The 20,952-nt window shown below is 35.6% G+C and overlaps 1 protein-coding gene across 5 annotated transcripts in view; it reads left to right on the top strand.

The window, feature by feature from the left end:
- Positions 1 to 20,952, top strand: part of SREK1 (splicing regulatory glutamic acid and lysine rich protein 1) — a 41,572-nt gene that overhangs the window by 9,780 nt on the left and 10,840 nt on the right. For 2 of the 5 annotated variants that reach the window (XM_025892764.2, XM_025892763.2), the window contains exons 3-9: positions 5,650 to 5,765; positions 10,729 to 10,893; positions 11,036 to 11,214; positions 12,399 to 12,529; positions 13,405 to 13,519; positions 18,216 to 18,335; positions 18,709 to 19,065. In XM_025892764.2, the coding sequence (XP_025748549.1) occupies positions 5,650 to 5,765; positions 10,729 to 10,893; positions 11,036 to 11,214; positions 12,399 to 12,529; positions 13,405 to 13,519; positions 18,216 to 18,335; positions 18,709 to 19,065 (1,183 nt within the window). Of the gene's footprint in view, positions 1 to 16; positions 5,364 to 5,649; positions 5,766 to 10,728; positions 10,894 to 11,035; positions 11,215 to 12,398; positions 12,530 to 13,404; positions 13,520 to 18,215; positions 18,336 to 18,708; positions 19,066 to 20,952 lie in introns of those variants that run through there. The other 3 variants (XM_073905402.1, XM_073905401.1, XM_025892766.2) reach the window with 3 other exon arrangements.

Here is a 20,952-nt window from a genome sequence, read left to right as displayed (position 1 = left end):
GGTATCTTCCGTGTTTTTTCCTATTATTTTAATCTCTGTCCTGTGTGTTACTACCTTTGGCTTTCCTAGAAATTGGTAGGTAGATAGTACACTGTGTGTGTGTTTAAGAATGAAATTTGGAGAAGGAAAGAATTTTTACCTAATAATAAAATACAGTGGTTAATTTATTATGTATGCTTGAGATTTAATAGCCAAACATTTAAAAAAATTCATGAATTGTGGTTTGCTTTGGCTTTCTGTAGTCAATTTGCAAGTGGTAAACAAAGCTTTCTGAAATTAAAATATTAAATTGGTAGGGGAAATTATTTTAAATGTATAAACAAGTGAACATTTGCCCCTGTGTATACAATATTAATGATATGACATAAATAAAAACTGTGCATTTTGCCAAATTTGGGGTTAAATGGTATTTATGTTTATTAGAAAAATACTCATAATTTAATCTCTGAAGTATCATCTTAAGGTAATTCACCTTGTCATTGAGACCATTATTGCATATTCATTGTGATTGCTATGCAACTGGAACTTATTTTTTTCTTTTAATGGCTTGCTTTTCTTGGGTGGGATGTGTAATTGAATGGAAAGTAATTTTCCAAAGCTTCCATCAAGGAAATAGTTGTTGAAGATGGGAACAAGTCCAAAAGCCTTATAGTTACTAAATAAATTTCAGACTTAACCTGCTTTAAGAGCTAATTATTACCAATACTTATTTTTTAGTTATTGCCGTTTACAGAGCCATTCACATATAATAGGCTGTGCTGAATTTGACAGTTCTGGTGTGTGGTTAACTTTTGTTTAGAGTACACACTGTGGTGTGTGTACATTTATTTTAGAATAGGTTATTATAATTTAAACGTTCTTAAAGTATGTTTTCCCTGGTGGATGGTGGTAACTGTTGTACAATGTAAAAAATTTACCTGGAACAGTTTAAGGAGCTTTCATATGTCATGTTTTAAAGCCTCTTTTAGAAACCAGGCTAATATTAAAATAACTTGATATATGGTACACAGTGCTGCACTTTTAAAGTTTGATGCTTATTTCAGAATGCCTATTCTGGGATGTCAAAAACATTACATTTAGATACAGTAGGTACCATTCTTTTGGTTTTGCAGTCCCAGAATAGGACATTCTGGATTTTTTTTTCAGATGAATTTGGAAGTATTTTTCCCATGCCTGGGGAAAGGTAGAATAAAAATGGATTAAAGTTAATTATTTGCTGAATCTATCCTTATCTATTGATCTGTAAGGGGACAGTGAGCCCAGAATTGGAGAGCAAGGTGAGAAAAGAGCTGGTAAATGGTTTAGTTCTGCATACCAAGTTCATACCAGTTTCACACCAGGTAAACTGCATGGGAAAAAAATCAGAAGTTTTATTAAATGGGAATATTAATCATATCAGAAAACTATGCTACCAGTAGTGCAGGATCTTGTATTATGTTAGCTTACTGAATTGGAAGGAAGAATTTTGTATCAGTGTTGCTTTGTTGGAACCTTGCTATATTTCCATAGATTTTTCGTGTATTTGAGAAGCCCATACTGTGATTTGTCATTAAGTGTTCAAGGTTATGGGCATGTAGAGGTTCTCTTTTTTGTCTATTTTACTTAATAGAGCTTAATAAATACATATTTATTATAATAGCTCTTGAATATTTTTAATACTACCACTTTGAGACAGTTTCTCTGGTTTTGAACATGAAAGTTTAAGCACATTTTTATTGCAGTTTAGTTGTAAGTATTTTAGAACACTGATAAAATAATTGCTGTTAGAGAAACATTCAGATACACATTTTTCATTAGTTTAAATACCACCGAATAACCTTTTAGAATCTGAGGAGTGTTACAGTGAGCTGTTAAAGATCTGATTATGCACTGCAAGCAAAGTAATAATGTGTTATTATACTGAAAAAGATAGCAAAGTGAGTTTGAAATAAACCAAAGGAAAGAGTTCCAGTGGAGTAAGTTTCTCTTAGAGGAAGATGGGGTGCTGTAAGCATTCTTCTATTTACTTCACTGGTTGCATTCTTTCTTTGATGTTATAGAAACAGCATTGTGAAAGATATGAGAAAACCGTAGAATCAGTTTTAAGAAAAGTTTTTTCATTTTCTTTCAATTTGCTGTTTTTGTAATGCAGTTTTGTAACAAGATCCTAAGCTGTATAAGTAATGTTTGATGTGTAAGAGTTTCATGCATATTAAGCATTAGCTATTGTTAATAAAACATGCCATTTCAAAATAAAATATGCCTTCATTATACTTGTCCAGATATGACCTCTTTTTGTTGTTGCGTGCATCTCAGATTTCTTTTTTATAAATGTTAACACTTAGAAAAAAGATAAGGTCAAACATAACAAGGGTGTCAAGCCTAATCATCAGTCGTAACTTTATGTCCACATTTTCTGGTAGATGGATTTTGACTATTAATTTGGTTTTGTATGTTTTCTCTATGTGATATTTGTGCATTATTAGATGACTAGACTGGCCAAGGCAGACCTGTTACACTTGCCTGAGTTAGGCATTGTTTGCCATGCCACTAAACCTGCCGTCAAGTGAAACCTTCATTGGGGAAATGAGATCGGAGTCTGAACCGCAGAAGATGGACGCCCTGTCTCTGTTTTTTATTGTTTTACTTTAATTTCATTTCTTTTTCTTTATTTTGTCCCTTTTTTTTGTTTTTGTTTTTGTTTTTGTTTTGTTAAATCTCTTTCACTTTAACTTGTGAGCTGGTTTTCCAGTTCTTTGTAAATGGTATTCCATTAAGGGTTCATAACATTGCTTTGCAGATTATATTGGGAGATGATTAGCAGAGCTCAATCTTAGAGTGAAATAAATTTTCATAGTAAACTAGGATACAGTGTTGTGAAGCTCAGTGTGAGTCTTAATTGGTGTTTATAGACTGCATAGTACATTTTGTTCTTGAAACACTAAAACACTGATAGAATTCTTAGGAACATTTCCTGACCTCATTGCAGCATTTCAGATTTTTCTCCCAAATCTACATCTTTCATAAAAACCAGTTAACAGCTTCTAATTTTCATCCTTCCCCCTCCCCCCCAGAATTGTAGGCATACAAAATCCTCAAGGAAAATAAGTAAATTTCTTAGAATAATCTAGGGTAGAGGACAAGCAGAGACATTCACTTTTTTGAGTTATTTACTACAGAAAGAACTTACTTCCTTGACTTACAAAGACTTTTACTTGCCTGTGTGGGGAATGGATATTTGACAGACTTTGAAAACTTACTTGGCATGTGTCTTTCTCTGCTTGAATTTTTTGAAAAAATTTCAGGTGTTACTAGCTTCTAAATGGATTCTGAGATTAGGACTATTAATTTTAATACTCTGAGAGATGTTTTTCTTCTCAGTTGTCTTTGAGTATAGTTTGGGAAAAATGCTAAATGCTTGTTTGTTTTATATTTTTGTATATACTCTGGTAGTATTTGGAGGATAAATTTGATAGAATTCTATCTTGGGAGTTAAGCAATGGAACTTTTTTCTTAAGATATCTTTAATGGTAATTAAAATAAAAAATGGGCTTACAGTTAGACTTAATATTTATAATAGCTTATTACTATTATGAGAGGTAGTGAGAGTCAGATAACCGATTGATACTTTTTTTAAGCCAAAAGTGAAAGTATGATATTAATTATTCATCTTTTGGCCTGTGTTGAATACTTTTTATTTTGTGTAGTCTTTCTACACTGTCTTTTATGGGCAGTTTTGCTTACTTAATTGACTGGTAATCTTAAATTGGGGACATTAATAAATTGAAACAATTTGTTTTTTGGGTACATAAATTAGGGTGACAAAGCATAAGATTTATGCTACAGGACCTCAGTTGAATTTATCAAGATGTGTTCAGGTTTTATAAGCATTAAAAATAATACCTATTTATAACAGTTAAAATGGGTCTGGTAGCAATTTAAATAGCTTAGTATATATAGGTGGGTATATAGAAACTTGTATCAATACCAGTAACTAATAAATATAAAATAAATTACTGTTATTTGATGTCTTCAGTAAGGCCTACCTACCTTTTATTTATGCATGTTAAAAAATCTGTGCTTGTGCAGAATTTACACTGAAATAATAAAATAACTGTTTTTGAAATTAGTAAATTAATGTAGACTTAGATGTTGCAGAATTTAGGAAAAAGTAGACATTTGTTAAAGCTAATCAAATGTAATTTTTCTGTTCCTATAAATAAGGTGTAACCATTATTTAAAGCAAAATTTAAAAGCTGTCTTGAATTCCATCCATGTTTAGAGGTATATTCAGATAATATTGTTTAGAGATTTATCCCTCCACATCTGGTTGTTTTAAGTAGAATTTTTACTTCTAAAATCCATCATGGTGCTTTTGAAAACTTAACTCCATATGCTATTTCCAATTTAGTGTGACTTTGTACACTGTGTTTTAAATTATTTTTGAGGACTCCATAATGGAAATATATAGCCAACTACATATAACTATAAGTAGTTCTTCTAAAATAGATATATGTAGTCAGCTTTCTAAGAGATAATTTTAGCGGTGTCAGTGAGAAAGAGAGGATACAAAGGGAAAATGTGTGAAAGTTGCGGTTCATATCAAAATTAATTGATTAGAGTCTAGTAATTAAATATGGCAAATTGATGAACTTTAGAGTAAATTTTTCATTTTTTAGTTGTAAGGATTTTTTTTTCTTTTTAGTGTCTAAGATTATTTTAGTGTTACTGTCATTTTTATTAGGCAATTAAGATGTTTATAAGCAAGACATTTAGGCATTAACTACCCCTCTTCAGATAAGTATACATAAATTGGTTCTAAAAGTCAGGACTTTAAGAAGTTTCCTGAGACAAGGGAACTTTTTTTGTTAGTGATTCTCAAAAATTTTAGTAGTTTCACAAGGCATATATTTTGGAATTGGATTCTTTTAGGCATCTCTGGCCTGGTTGGTGAGATGTCTTTTTAACCAGCTGGGTGTAGGCATCCTTTTAAATTGAGGCTGATTACATGGAATAGGCTTTTGGTTTTTTCTGTCTACTTGATATTGAATGGAATTTATTGGAAGGTTATCAAAACTGTTTGCATCACCAGTAGGTAGTTTTAGTAACCAGGAGCACTCATTAAGGAACAAATTTCAATTCGCACATATTTGTTTTTTCTTTTTCTTTTTTTTGACTAATTTGGTTATTTGCCATTTCTGGGGATTAAACTTTAAAAAATGTTCTTCTTTTCTGTATCTGATGTTCTGTGTGCTATTAGTGATGCAGCCAACACGAACGGTTGTCATGTGTAACACAACTTTCGATCACCGCGAAAACACCGTCCTGGGAAAGCGTCCATGCTTGATATCGTTTGGTTCATGAACATTAAGTTTCCAGTACAGGTGACCCATAGCTCAAAGTGTTAAATAATTGTCTACATTATTCAATTTTTAAAATAATATTCCATTAATGAGATTGTTAGTCTTTGAAGTTTTGCTCACTTTTATTTTTCCTAGTAGAGCAGGATAAAAGGAAAGACTTAAGTTCTTATTTATTTCTTTGTACAGATCTGATAGATAGATTCATTTATTATTATTATTTTTTAAGTGCAAGGGTAATTGTAAAATCATAGTGTAAAGTTTGTGTGGTGTTTCTGCTTTCCGTAATGTTTGGAACTTGCCTCTGCAGGTAAAATTCCAGAGGAATCCAAAGCCCTCTCTTTATTGGCTCCTGCTCCAACCATGACAAGTCTAATGCCTGGTGCAGGCTTGCTTCCCATACCGACCCCAAATCCCTTGACTACAGTAAGTATTACACACCCTCTTCTGAAAGAGATTTATGTTGAACTGTGTAATCATTTGAAAAGGAGCTTAGAAAATTATTTCTGTTTTGAATCGTTTTTTTAAATGAAAAGGATTCAAAATGTCTACTTAATTTTTCTACTTAATGTCTATTTAATCCCCCCCCACATTATCACTGACTTAAACTGACTTTTGGAATTTTTTTCTGAAGTAATTGGGCATTCATTTAAATTTGAGAACTAAAATAGATTATTCGTTAGAGAATCAGTTATCGAAACTAAGCATTTTAGATCGCATGGGGAATTGGAAAATCTAGTAACTATATTTCCCAGTTCAAGAGGACTAAATCTATTAAAGTAAAATAAAATGATCCACAGCTTTGTAACAGGAAAAAGAATCTCAGAGAAGCATTTGTCTGATACTGAGAAAATACAGCAAGGTAAAAACATGGTAAAGATATTTTTTCATTAACTATGTGCAATTAAATAGGAATTTAATACCTCCTTTGTGATTTCTAAGAGGGGTTAAAAACGATTTTGCTGTTACTGGGCTCTTGTCATATTTATCTTAAAGAAGGGTCATTTTTCTTCAAAAATGAATACAAGACAAAATATAAAACTCACCGTAATTGCAAGTTGTAGCTTAGCTTTGTAGTATTGGATTATTAGGGAGTAAACTAATACTAGCTTTATGATAGTAAATTTTTTTTTTAAGATTTTATTTATTTGACAGAGAGACACAGCGAGAGAGGGAACACAAGCAGTGGGAGTGGGAGAGGGAGAAGCAGGCTTCCCACTGAGCAGGGAGCCCGAGGTGGGACTCAATCCCAGGACCCTGGGATCATGACCTGAGCCGAAGGCAGACGCGTTAACGACTGAGCCACCCAGGCGCCCCAGTAGTAAATTTTTTAAAATACCTTTTTTTTCCTTAGAGATTTTATTTTTAAGTAATCTCTACACTCAGTGTGGGGCTTGAACTCACAACCCTGAGATCAAGAGTTGCATGCTCTGCCAACCGAGCCAACCAGGCCCTCTCCCCACCTTTTTTAAAAGTAAGTTATACTCCCATTGTGGGGCTCTAACTCACCTGGAGATCAAGGGTCTCAGACTCTACTCACTAAGCCAGCCAAGTACCCCTTTGATGGTAGTTAATTTACCAAAGTTATAAAACAGAGTGCAAAATTTTAGGTCTTTTTTTGCATAAGTTTGTACTGCTGGAGACCTGCATTGTGATTGCTGGTGGAAATTAATTTTTTTTTTTTTTTTTTTTTTTGGTGAGGGGGTTTTTTTTTTTTTAATTAATTAATTTAAAGGGGGGTAGAAAGAGGAGGGGCAGAGGGAGAGAGAATCTTAAGGAGGTCCCGCACCCAGTGTGATGCCTGGCATGGGGCTCGATCTCACAACCCCAAGATCATGACCTGAGCCCAAATCAAGAGTTGGACGCTTAACTGACTGAGCCACACAGGTACCCCCCCTTTTATTTTAAAGATGTATTTATTTATTTTAGAGAGAGAGAGAGAGAGAGAGAGTGTGTGAGTGGGGGGAGGGGCAGAGGGAGAGAGAGAATCTCAAGCAGACTCCCCACTGAGCAAGGAACCCTGACACAGGGCTTCATCTCATGATCCTGAGATCATGACCTGAGCTGAATGAGCCACCCAGGCATCCCAGGAAAATACTTTTTAATTCATCATCTGATTGTTTGAGTTAAACTTTTTAGAAATGTTCTAGAAAATTTTATTTTGGTTATATTCTGGTATATTTTAACACCTTAATTCCTGGATCACTATCTTTTTTTCAGAAAATATTGTTTTGCTATCTTGACAATTCTTAGGGTTTATTGAGCAGCAGCATAAAGTTTTTATTTAATTTCTTGCCTTAAGGGGAAATGCTTTTCTTTAAATGCAGCTGTAGATATCTATTATTTTGAAATTTAATTTATGAAGAACAATTCGAATTAGAAAATGTGACAGGTGGCCCATTGTGACTTGGCTCCTGCTTACCTCTCTGACTTTTTCCTACCTGTTTTTCTGGCTTTCTCTACTTCAGCTGTATTGGCTTTGTTGTTTCTTAAACACACCAAGCACGTTTTTGCTTTAGGGCTTTTGTACTTACTCATACTTTGCCTAGAACATTTCGTTTTCAGGGAGGCCATGGTTTCTATGTCAGAAGTGTTAGATCAGGAGCCTAGGTCATCTTTAACCCATCGAAGACCAAAAGGGTAACTAAGTACTTAAATTTCTTAGACCAGGGCTAGAAAGTAGATTAATTAAAAGAAGGGTAATTGTATTGTTACAGAGCATTTGCATTCAATAGAACTTTCTGCTGTGCAGAAAATGTCTGTATCTGTACTATCGAGTGTGGTAGCCACTGGCAACGTGTGCCTATTGAGCACTTGAAATGAGTCCCTGAATTTTAATTAAAATTCATATAGCTGTATGGGATTAGTGACTGCCATATTAAATAGCATAGGTGTAGCAGAAGGGTATAGTAAAAAGAAGAGACAGGGAAAAGTTTCTAAAAAAGAGCTGAATGATTTTTAAGTTTGAGAAACTTAAAGATTAGATGGATTAGATGGTTTGGAAAAGCCCATTCCAAGTGTGTGTGTGTTTGTGTGTGTATGTGTATATATATAATGTCCCAGTGGAGAAAATTTGCAGGTCAAAGGGATTGACAACTGGGGGTGCCTGGAAAGGCTTGCTCAACGCTTTAAATCCATGCAAAACTGATAAATAATAAGAGTCATATTTGTGATTTAACTTAAAGATATATAATCTCTTGCACAGTGAAAAAATTTGATGGGGGCATCTGGGTGGCTCAGTTGGTTAAGCATCTGCCTTTGGCGTAGGTCGTGATCTTGAGGTCCTGGGATCGGACCCTGGATCAGGCTCCCTGCTCAGCAGGAAGCCTGCTTCTCCCTCTCTCCTGCAGGGAGCCTGCTTCTCCCTCTCTCCTGCTCCCCCTGCTTGCTTTCTCTCTCTCTCTCTCTGAAATAAATAAAAATCTTTAAAAAAAAATTTAATGTAATGACCCTCAAACATCTGTGTACCTTATAATACCATAGAAGATAAGGTGTTGGGGGAAAAAAGGAGTGTCAATGCATAAGCAAACCATGGAGAAAAACTAGGCTTAGAGGGTGGTAGCCTTGATTCAGAGATCACTCACCCATTTTGAATTAAGATATTTTATACAACTCTATGATAACTCGAAATGGTAATGCTGAGCAACAAATCCAAGATGTTAGTAGCAAGGTACCACAGATTATATAATACCATGAAGAAGAAAAGTGATGTGGTAGAGAGTAAGTGAAGCTTTATATAAAGTCAGGGAGGGGCTCCTGGGTGGCTCAGTCGTTAGGCGTCTGCCTTCGGCTCAGGTCATGATCCCAGAGTCCTGGGATCGAGCCCCTCATCAGGCTCCCTGCTCCGCGGGAAGCCTGCTTCTCCCTCTCCCACTCCCCCTGCTTGTGTTCCCTCTCTCGCTGTGTCTCTCTCTGTCAAATAAATAAATAAAATCTTAAAAAAAAATAAAGTCAGGGAAAGCCTCTTGGAGGGGATGGGTGACCTGATGCTTGAAGGATTTGGCTGGCGGAAGCTGAGGAAGAGTTTTTTGGCAGAAGGAACGCCAAGCAAAAGCCCTAAGGTGGGAAAAACTTTGTCTTCAAGGTACAGAATGACAGTCAGTGTAGTTGAAGGATAGACAGCATACTGATTATAGGGCTTTTGGGCCATGGAAAGGAATTTGAATTTTATTCAAAAGGTAATTAGAAGCCATTGATTGACTTTAAGCAGGGTAAGACATAATTTGACATTTTATTTATTTATTTATTTAAAGATTTTATTTATTTATTTGACAGAGAGGGAACACTATGGGGGGGGTGGGAGGGGGAGAAACAGGCTTCCCACCGAGCAGGGAGCCCGATGTGGGGCTTGATCCCAGGACCCTGGGATCGTGACCTGAACTGAAGGCAGAGGCTTAACGACTGAGCCATCCAGGCGCCCCTAATTTGACATTTTAAAAATTTCACACACAGGCCGTTACGACACCTGTAATTGATACTTGTTTCATCAACTTACGTTTTTACCTTTTGGAAGTATTTTTACATAGTGTTTGTTTAATCTTAGTTTCATAACGTTGTATAGTCAGTGCTCAAAATTTTCTTTCTTTTTTTGGAGCAGGGGAGAGAGAGAGAGGGAGGGGTTGGGAGGGGTAGAGAGAGAATGTTAAGCAGGCTCCATGTCCAGCGCATAGCCTGATGCAGGTCTCATCTCACAACCCTGAGTTGTAGCTGTTTTCCCCTTGAAATGTCTTCTCATTAGTTCTGCAAAGTCTTCTATTTTCAAATTTTGAGACATTCTATCTTTCCTAGTTTAAGTTCACATTAAAAACATATTCTTTAACGCTTGAACTAAAAACTGAATTTTGTAATGTTATAAAAGATCATTCAAAGGTTTTGTCCTTTTCCCATCAAAGTATATGTAAGTTCAGCTTTTCAGGTTTCTTTTCTTAGGTAAACTTTATCCCTGTTTCAGTTCTGGTCTGTGCATAGTAGTACCTTGCTTTTACCACTTGGTAGCTGAGTAGCTTTGGGAAAATTATTTAATATCTGTAGGTCTTCTTTATCTGTGAAATTGGCATAATACTCATATAGCAACTTTATAGGACATAACTGTTGTGAATAACTGCTGAGAATTGACTGTTTATTTTTAGTTTCAAGTTTGAAAGTAGTTAAAATACCCAGATAGTTAAGAATTATGTTGTATTTCTAATTACACACAGAACTACTGTGACCTCCTTCTCAATAATTCAGACATATACATTGCTTAAAGTTGGGACTCCCTAGTCACCTTCCATTCTTGTTGAGTTGATCATTTTCTTTTTAAGGTTAAAGAACTGTAATCTTTGATACTAACAGAAAATATGTGTTCTTTCTTTCTTTCTTTCTTTCTTTCTTTTTTTTTAATATATAGTTGGGTGTTTCCCTTAGCAGTTTGGGAGCCATACCAGCAGCAGCACTAGACCCCAACATTGCAACACTTGGAGAAATACCACAGCCACCACTTATGGGAAATGTGGATCCTTCCAAAATTGATGAAATTAGGAGAACAGTCTATGTTGGCAATTTGAATTCCCAGGTAACTAATTTAAGAAAAAACTGAGTTGGTAGGACCTCTTACTCTTTCCCCCTTCTTCAAAGTCATATCGATTGATAAAGTAATATTTACCTAATTTTTTTAAAAAGAATTACTTTATTAAAGTGTGACTCTGTTTCTTCAGACAACGACAGCTGATCAACTACTTGAATTTTTTAAACAAGTTGGAGAAGTGAAGTTTGTGCGGATGGCAGGTGATGAGACTCAGCCAACTCGGTTTGCTTTTGTGGAATTTGCAGACCAAAATTCTGTACCAAGGGCCCTTGCTTTTAATGGAGTTATGTTTGGAGACAGGCCACTGAAGTAAGAAACCCTAAACAAAGAAATTTTAATGATAATGGAAAAACTTTTATTTCTGATGTAATTAAGGCTTTTTTTTTCTTTTTAATAGTAATTGGCAATTTGTGGAAAGGAAGACTTTGTGTTAAGTATAAATGAAATACATGAGTTACCATTTTAGCCTTTAAAGTTGTATTTGAAAACATTTTCTGTTTTATAAGATTGAATTTGATATTAACATTATTTATATACTCTATATAATGATTATAGGTTTTTTTCCCATAAGCTCTAATAAAGCAGATTGGGTTTGCATTATGACTAGACTAATGGATAATTGAACATATGAGATGAACTTAGAATAATACTGTAATAAGAATTTTGATAAATCCAAAATGCCAGGAGGAAAATAATATTAAGTACCCAGAAGTGTTTTAAATCAGTCATTTGAGTTTTAATACTTTCTCATATCCTTGTTTGCAAAATGAAAAATTGGTATAGACTTTACATTCTCAAGACCAGAAATTCTGTTTCTTGCAGATTATTGAGGCAGCAGTTTTATCTAAATTTCATAGGTAATTGCCTTAGTTATACAGCTTGATCAGGATTCAGCTGTGAAAGGATAAAGTATCTTTTTAGTGAATGCTTGTCTTCTCAGTGTGAAGGGGGTGAAGTGAGACTCGCCAGATTCATTTATGTGCATCAGAGAAACCCCTTCTGACCTAGTAGGGAAGAGTTTTATCAGGTGCCTCCCACATTCAAAACTGTATCTGACTCACCCATGGTCCAAGGTTGATTGAAATTGTGCACATATATAGCCTCTCCTGCATCCTCCCAGCGTGCAGAGATACCAACATAATCTTATGATCCAAGATGAGAAATGATGCATTTTAATATTGGTGTCAGCATGTAATTTATTATAATTCTAAGTTGTGTGGAAAAGCAATTGTCCTGGTATATTCAAGTTGTTAAGGAGTCAGCTAGGGTTCACTTTTTCTTTCTTTTTTCCTTGCTTTTGGCTCTGTTAGCAAGAGATAAAGATGAGTGATAATGAGATTAATCATGGTTTTGATTATTCTGTATTTAGCTGTATCATTCTTAATGTGCTTTCGAGATGTCCTCAGATTTATAAATATGTGTATCATAAACATTTGTTTCATGTTTTGTAAAATATGGTGTGTATTTGTGATATGCTAATATTTTTAATTTAGAATTAATCACTCCAACAATGCAATAGTAAAACCCCCTGAGATGACACCTCAGGCTGCAGCTAAGGAGTTAGAAGAAGTAATGAAGCGAGTACGAGAGGCTCAGTCCTTTATCTCAGCAGCCATTGAACCAGGTAAGGCCACAGTGTTGTTACATAGGTTGCAGTTTAAGATCATAGAACCATAGAACTGGAAGGAATTTTAGAAATTATCTTGTTTAGTCCCTCCATGTTACAAACAAGAAGACTGAAACTCGAGAAAGAGTAAGTGACTTACTAGTGTCAAAGGTCAAAGAACTGGTTAGCACAAATGTTGTGTTTTCCTATGATACTGAATTGCACATTAGCTTGAGCTAATCAGATCTGTATGTTTTTGTAGCAGAGTCAGTGCTCACAAGTGATTGGCTTAAAGCAAAGTATAAATGTTACTGTGAGGCTAAAAGTAAGAATTAATATAATCAAAAGGTTATAATCAAGCAGGTTCACTTTCCTTCACAGTTCTCATTTTAAAAATAGGAAAGAGAGCCCATGATTGGCAAAATACAGGCTGTTTTAGCAAGGTAAAGGAACACCTATTCAGACTTTTATGTTGCTTATGAAAAGTTAAAAATCCAATCTAAAAATGTCTAGGTGGTTTACAGTTGAGCAGATTTTCTACATTAGCACTCAGAATTTAAGCTTCACTGCTAGCAAAATAAATGGAGAGAAGATTTAAAATCACTGTCATAGGAATTACAGACATGTTATAATCGTACATTATGGCAGCAACAAAATATTACGAACAGCTGTTTATAATCATCTGGTTTATATGTACTGCTGCAGGGTGGCTGCACTCAACGAGTTTATGCAATGACTTTCTTGGATGTTTCTGAAGGATAATTGCACAGGAGGAGGATGTACAGAGAGTAGGCCCCTTGCACTATATGTGGTACATTCCACTTGTGCCTGATTATTAACTGGGATCTTTAATTGTTCTGAGCTTACACTGCAAAGTGGTTTTTTCCTCCCAGAGTCTGGAAAGAGCAATGAAAGAAAAGGCGGTCGATCTCGTTCCCACACTCGTTCAAAATCCAGGTCTAGCTCAAAATCCCATTCTAGACGAAAAAGATCACAGTCAAAACACAGGTGAGAATTTCTGCTATCATATTTAAAATTTTTTTGGTCTGGTATTTAAAATAGTTAAGATTTTCTGAGTTTTTGTTTATGTATCAGAATTTAGAAATTTCAGTGGAGCTCACCAGGAATTATGCTTATCATTAAATGTTGCTTTAATTATAATAGTGTAGTTAAGAATGAAATTTTATCTAATTGATACATAATTTTTATTATCTCAATTTTCTGTTTCAGAAGTTGGTTTTCTCTCTTTAGGTGCTCTATTCCTGATTTTTCTAAGAATAAACTATTCTTTATAGAGGACTGGCAGAAACTTTTCATTCTTTTTCTTGAGAAAAGGGAATATATATGTATGGTGATGCTGAACTATTGTTGTGGCTCACTGTGCCTCCCCCCTGCCCCCCGGCTACTCAAGGCTTGGGGGAGTAGCACCTCATATCTTGGATTCCAGTACCTACCTATCTCTAGTTCCATGAGTCAAATGAGGTGCTTTAAATCTTTGGTATTCTTGATAATAAGAGCTTCCTGCACCCACTTTGGGACCTGAAACACAGCAGTAACTTTGTAGCTTTAGTTCCAGCTATTTTATTATGCTTAAGCTCTGTTTCTGTTCTGTTTATCTTACTTTGGAACATAGTTCTGTAATTTTAATTTAAAAAAAAAAAATGGGGCGCCTGGGTGGCTCAGCCGGTTAAGTGTGTCTGCATTCGGCTCAGGGTCCTGGGATCGAGCCCCACACTGGGCTCCCTGCCCAGGTGGGGAGCCTGCTTCTCCCTCTCCCACTCCCCCTGCTTATGCTCTCTCTGTGTCAAATAAATAAAATCTAAAAAATAATGATAAATAAAAAATCTGTTGTGTTGTACGTAGTCTGAAGTGGACCTCAAAATGTGAACTTGCAACAGCATTTTGATTTGGAAATGCCCTAAGAATCGTGTTTAAAGTGAAAAATTTTGTCTTCTTTAAGATGTGGGAGGTGTTACTGAAATGTGAGAATGTATATAGTGGGTCCCAATTGCGTGTTAATATGTACACACGTAGGTCTAAAGAGAAGATGTAGAGAAAAGTGTGTGTGCGTGTGTGTGCACAGTGTGTGTGGTGGTATTGGAGAAGGAGGAAGGTTTGAGAGGAGGGGAAAAGGGAACCGGTGTGCTGTATGTTGAACCTCATCAGCAGGCTCGGTTTACTCTGTTTTTCTGTGATATCAAGGTGTATACTTTTACATTATTCTTCGTTTGTAAGGTCTCTTTTGTGATTTAGTTTTACTGTCTCCCTTCAAGGGCTTCCAGTAAGGCAAGTTCAGGTCCAAGTGAAGGAAGTTGTTGCATGTACAAGGCATACGTAGAGCAACAGAAGCCAGTGCTGGAGAAGGAAAGTGGTATAGAAGCAGTGGCACTAGATTGTGGACATTTCTACAGGTTGACAGGATGTGGTGAACGTAAAGGAGATAAAGGAAATATAAAATTGAGCTCAAGAGTAATTACTTCTTTTCTGAGGAGGAAAAAGACCAATGACCCGAATTTCATTTTGTGTTGATTACAAGAGCCGTGCTCCAAATATCCTACCTTAGTGGTTTTATAAGGCTGGAAAAAAGCAAAACTTGATTAACATCATTGTTTCCTTGATAATCTCTGTGAAGATTTATCTGTTGGAGCAGATTTATTTAACTCTCTGCTTTAAGGTACTTGCTTTTATCATTTTAGGTATATTTGGATATTTTCCCCTTCTAGGGGTTAGTAGGGGAAGGGTTTTTCAGTCTAAAATGAAATTTGTTAATTACCGTTCTTAATTCATGAGAATGTTTTCCTGTAGGTTTGTCTAACTATGTAGCATTGGAAATTACTTGCTTTTGGCATACCTATCTGTCTTGTAACACTGTCATATTTATGTAGTGTGTAAATTTATACTATTTACTATACTTTATTTATACTATTTTTATACATGTACAGAAACACATACAGCCTTTAGTGAGTTCATAAAGAAATACAAAAGAAGAAAGGTTCTTTTTAAGGGAAAAAAAAAAAAAGTCCCTTAACTGAAAACATTTGACTTAAAAATCTTGGTATGGAAGGATCTTCCCTGGTAGGGGAGGGGGATGGCAGGCATTTCTTGGCTTCCCCTGCTAGTGGGATTTGATACCCTCAGCTCTGGCTCTGCCCCATTAGACTTATTAGCAGGAGTACGAGTTGCAGGAGCCTTCGCTCTTGAAGGCCCACCCTATTCTACTTTCTCAGCATTCTCAGATGCTTCTGGAACCTCCCTCCAGCCCCTATCCTTTCCTTGTTCCTTCCCCTTGTATAGTAGGAGGCAGGAAGGGGTTTCTTGTCACTGTGATCTTGGCTAGGACCAGGGAGATGTATTTTGACTTTGTTCAAAATTTTATATGTGTTTTTTTCAAAGGACAGTGTTAGAAAAGGTGGGTAGTACTGTAAGTATTATATTTTAAAGCTAAGTAACCTTGACAGACCAGCATGGGAACTATAAGACATTTTATAATATTTTAATTAAGCAGACTTAGAGTTGAACTTTGATGAGACATGATGGTAAGTTGCCCTGTATGTACAGTTTAATTTATAAATGTGATTTTGCACATTATGCTGAATTGAGATCTCCTAATGATAACTCAAGTCTTTCTGTTTGGTTGGATTAGATTTGCTCTTAACTTGAAGCTTTTAGTATTCCTAATCAGAACACTTGTTTGGAGGTGACTAGTGGGTGAAATAGGGACATGAAAATATTTAATGTCAGAATTAAAATACAGTAATTACACTTGGGACTTCCAAACTCTGAGGACCTGTAGGGGTAAGGTGGGAAGCCAAGTGATCAGTGTTTTTAAAATTAATTCTTACTTCCTAAAGCTACACTTACTTTTTTAAAAGGTGTTTCTTTGTTTAATTAAGGTTGGAAAGCAGTGTTTGAGGAAAACAAAATTACTATGTATATTTTTAGCAAGGTTAACTAGAACAGAAATGTAAAGACTTCCTATTAAGTGCGTAGAAGCAAAGGCCTTATAAAACATTCCCCTTATGTGGATGTCTGTAAATGGATTTAAAATGTCTTAAGTTTTGCAGTTTTGCTTTTACCTACCACTTGCCCGATTGTCTCTTGGGTTATTAGTAGTAAAGATTTCAACAAACTGTGGCTTATCTTCTTGTATTGAAAATAGGGTATGAAGATAAATGTATAATTTTTAAAGCCATAAAATAGATGAGTGGTTCAGTTGAAAATTAGCTGTTGGGAAACATTTTAACTAACTGGAAAGTGTATTTAAAAAAACAGGATTTCATTATTAATTGAAAATTGTCTCAAGATTTTTCTGGCTTAGCATACCACAAGAATTTAACTGTATGTATTTCTTTTATAGATCTTTGTTTTAACTTAACTCATGAAAACATGACTATCAAGATGAATTTTAATTATATAAAGCATACTTGTGGAAGTTCATTTGATCTCCTTGGAATAAATAAAGCTGTAACTTAAAGTTTTCATTTATGTTAATTGTTAATGCTGATGATCTTGAGAGTTAAGAATTATTTTGAACATTTATTCTGTGCCCGAGACTGCTAGGCAGTCTTTCATGTGTCATCTGATTTAGTCCTCATTACAGGCGTAGGTGATGTAGGTATGATTCTCCAACTTTGTAGATGAAGAAACTAGGCTTAGGGTAAGTGAGTAACCAGAGTTCGCAAAGCTAGTATGTAGCAGAGCTGAGTGTCAGAGCCAGATTGTTTCACTCCAGAGCTGGTGAGTCTCCTCATTTTGTTACTTGTGTGCATTCAGTTTTGTTATATTTTAATAAATAGTTACTAGGATAAAAATCACATTATATAAGCATTATTTCAGTGGGAATAAGGAGCCTAGAGAATTTCAGAATTGGAGTAATCGTTATTTTTCCCGCAAGAATTCCAGTAATAAAGGTTTTTTTTAGGGAGCACCTGGGTGGCTCAGTCGGTTAAGCGTCTGCCTTTGACTCAGGTTATGATTCCAGAGTTCTGGGATCCAGCCCCGTGTTGAGCTCCCTGCTCAGCAGGGAGTCTCCTCCCTCTCCTCTGCCCTTCCCTCCCCCTGATCATGCTCACACTCTCAAATATATAAAATCTTTAAAAAGTTTCTTTTAATAGCTATGTTTATATAGTTATAAAATCAAGAGGTCTTGCAAATCCAACATTTAATTATCTATAGCTTCAACTCATGAGTAATGTTTATTTTCTTGTCACACTAGCAGCGTAATTAGTACTGTGCTTCCTTATACATTCTTAATATATGTTATGACAGACATCACACAGCCAGTTAGAGAAACTCTTGAGCCAGAAAACCACTATTTCTTGTGAAAGTATAACCACAAGCAATTACATGCAAGTCAAGAGTTAAATTTAATTTATGGTATACAAACTTGTTCTGTGGGAGAACTCATATAGTAACAGGCATATAATAATTAGACAAGAAAGCCACACTTGAAAATAATAGCTTCAGTCTGACATAGAAAATAATTTCTTTCTCTTTGTGTTCTGAAAATGAACTGTTTGGTAAAGTTGCCAATAAATAAATTACTGCAAATAATCTGAGGCGTTATGTAATAGAGAATTCCAAAATATGGAAAGGAATGTTGGAATAGGTTTTAAATTTTTCTCACTTGAAAGACATCTTACATTTTTAAAAAGTGAAATTTTAAGAGTAAGTTTTGACATTCTAACAACTTGTTTTTCTTTAGGAGTAGATCCCATAATAGATCACGTTCAAGACAAAAAGACAGACGTAGATCTAAGAGCCCACATAAAAAACGCTCTAAATCAAGGGAGAGACGGAAGTCAAGGAGTCGTTCGCGTTCACGGTGAGTTTGGGGAAATTAGTGGTAATTTTTCTCGTAGCTTCACTTATTAAAAAATTACTATGGTTTAGGTTTTTAATGAGAGACAGTAAACTTTTTTCTGATTGTTTTAGTAGTGATTAATATTGATTGCCATTGATTTGAATCTGATGATTAGAATGACTCATGAGGTTTCTCAAATACATAATTAAACCGGGTAACTCTTTATCTAACAGCTTCATGTACACCTGGGTTACATAGAGATTACCATGTAATGTATTATAAACTGGTATAAATTGTTTTGGGTTGATAATTGTTGAGGAACGAGAGGGAGGTCCTTTTTGGGGAGTAGAATAATTTTAGTTGTGAATTTATTTATTTATTTTTGTTTTTAAAGGGACAAGAGAAAAGACACCCGAGAAAAGATCAAGGAAAAGGAAAAAGTGAAAGAAAAAGATAGAGAAAAGGAAAGGGAAAAAGAGAGAGACAGGGAGAAAGAACGTGAAAAAGAAAAGGAACGGGGTAAAAACAAAGAGAAAGACCGGGATAAAGAACGGGAAAAGGACCGGGAAAAAGACAAGGAAAAGGACAGAGAGCGAGAGCGGGAAAAAGAACATGACAAGGAGCGAGACAAGGAGAAGGAACAGGACAAGGACAGATCGAGAGAGATAGAGGAGAAAAGAAGGAAGGATAAAAAATCCAGAACACCGCCCCGGAGTTACAATGCGTCAAGAAGATCTCGTAGTTCCAGCAGGTTTGATAATGCTTAAAATTTCTACCAGGGGGTTTGCTGATGACAAATGAAAATGTAAATTTTAACCAAGAAGGAAGAGATGATGCTACGTAGGTGGAAACAATACAGTAATAACCGGATCATTGCGCTCTGATAGCAGAAGAAACATTTCTCTTAGTAGAGTGCTTGCTGCAGTATTGAACCTGTGAAGGGGAAGAGATGATAAGTGGGCAAAGTTATTTGAAAACTTTTAACTATCCTTTGTAATTCCTGGTGCCGGCAGTGGCTGCTGCTGCTTATTTTCTTGGAGGATGAGAGGGCAAGGACAAGTTTTTCTTTTCTTCTTCTTTTTTTTTTTTTAAATGGAAGAATTGACCTCTTGGTAAATTTTAATATGCAGAATGTTTATTAAAATTTCATTTAAGTGATTTTTACTGCTCTATTTGTTGAGTGCATGACATTTAAATTTTGGTTTTCCTTGATCTGTCAATTTTTGTTTGTTTAAGATTTTATTTATTTGACAGAGAGAGACACAGCGAGAGAGGGAACACAAGCAGGGGGAGTGGGAGAGGGAGAAGCAGGCTTCCCGCCGAGCAGGGAGCCCGATGCGGGGCTTGATCCCAGGACCCTGGGCCTGGGATCATGACCTGAGCCGAAGGCAGACGCTTAACTGACTGAGCCACCCAGGCGCCCCAATAGCTTGTTCTTAATACCAGTCTTTGGTTAGGTACTACAAGATAATTGCAGGCGTTTATTGAATGTTTTACCAAATGCCAGGTTTTGTCTCTGCACGGTTTTTCATGACTAATCTTATTCCTCACAGTAAGTCTGTGAGAAGACTATTATTATCATGGTTTCAAAGTATGATAATACCATAGCTTTCGGGAAGTTTTCCATCTGCTCCACACTTCCATATTAGAAATATGGTAGCTCTTTCTCTTCTTTCTAAGAGATTAAGTTTGAGAATTCTCTAATCAGTACTTGGTACCTGTTTTAAGAAACTGCTGCAGAAGCATAAAGTTGAAAACAACAGTGTAGTTTAACTGGGGCTTAAAATAAACAGATCACTACCATATTTCAGCACACTGAACCGGAAACTGAAGAATTAAGTTAGTCTCATTGCTGTGGACATCAGTCAAGCCTTGCAAGCCTGTTCCTTTACTGCACAGTGATTTTATTGTCTGTCACACCTTCCTTTGTGTTTATGTGATCATTTAGTTATTGCCCTTCATAACAGAAAACAATGTTTTGATTCCTTTTAAATTCAGTTGAATTTACTTTTTGGATGACTTTGAAATGTTTAATTTTTGGGGGGGCCATTTTAAGTTGCTTGACATTTAAGGAAGTTCAGATGTTTACATTCATTCCTAAATAGATTCTTAACTAACCTCTGGGGCCTCGGGAAGAAATGCTGACTAATGTTAGTTTCTAAAGGTTCTGAAGTTTGGCATGTTTTGTGCTTTCATAAGAGCTTGGTGAAGAGTTAAAATTTGTCATCTTTTAGTATTTTTCTGTTTTTCATGTGCTCTGATTTGTTTAGTTAACAGGAAACATTTTAATGGCTCAGAAAAATAGAGTACTTGGTATTTTTATTTTCAACATCATCCTCTAAATCTACATTTTTATTTTATTTTATTTATTTTTTTAAAGATTTTATTTATTTGAGAGAGAGAGAGCAGGCAGGGGTGGAAGGGTAGAAGGAGAGAGAGAAGCAGACTCCCCGCTGAGCGGGGAACTCGATGTGGGACTCAATCCCAAGACCCTGGGATTGTGATCTGAGCCGAAGGCAGATGCTTAACCGACTGAACCACCCAGGTGCCCCCAATCTACATTTTTAAAGAAAATTTTGATATTTAAGCAACTTTGAGTGTTTACAGTAACTAGCAATAAAGCTAGTGAGGAGAAAGG

Source organism: Callorhinus ursinus, unplaced genomic scaffold (assembly GCF_003265705.2).
Source record: "Callorhinus ursinus isolate GAN/ISIS: 27379988/994484 unplaced genomic scaffold, GSC_fseal_2.0 scaffold23, whole genome shotgun sequence".
NCBI classification, from domain to species: domain Eukaryota; kingdom Metazoa; phylum Chordata; class Mammalia; order Carnivora; family Otariidae; genus Callorhinus; species Callorhinus ursinus.
Note: the sequence above shows the minus strand (reverse complement) of the source record. Positions and strands in the feature narration are given on the sequence as shown.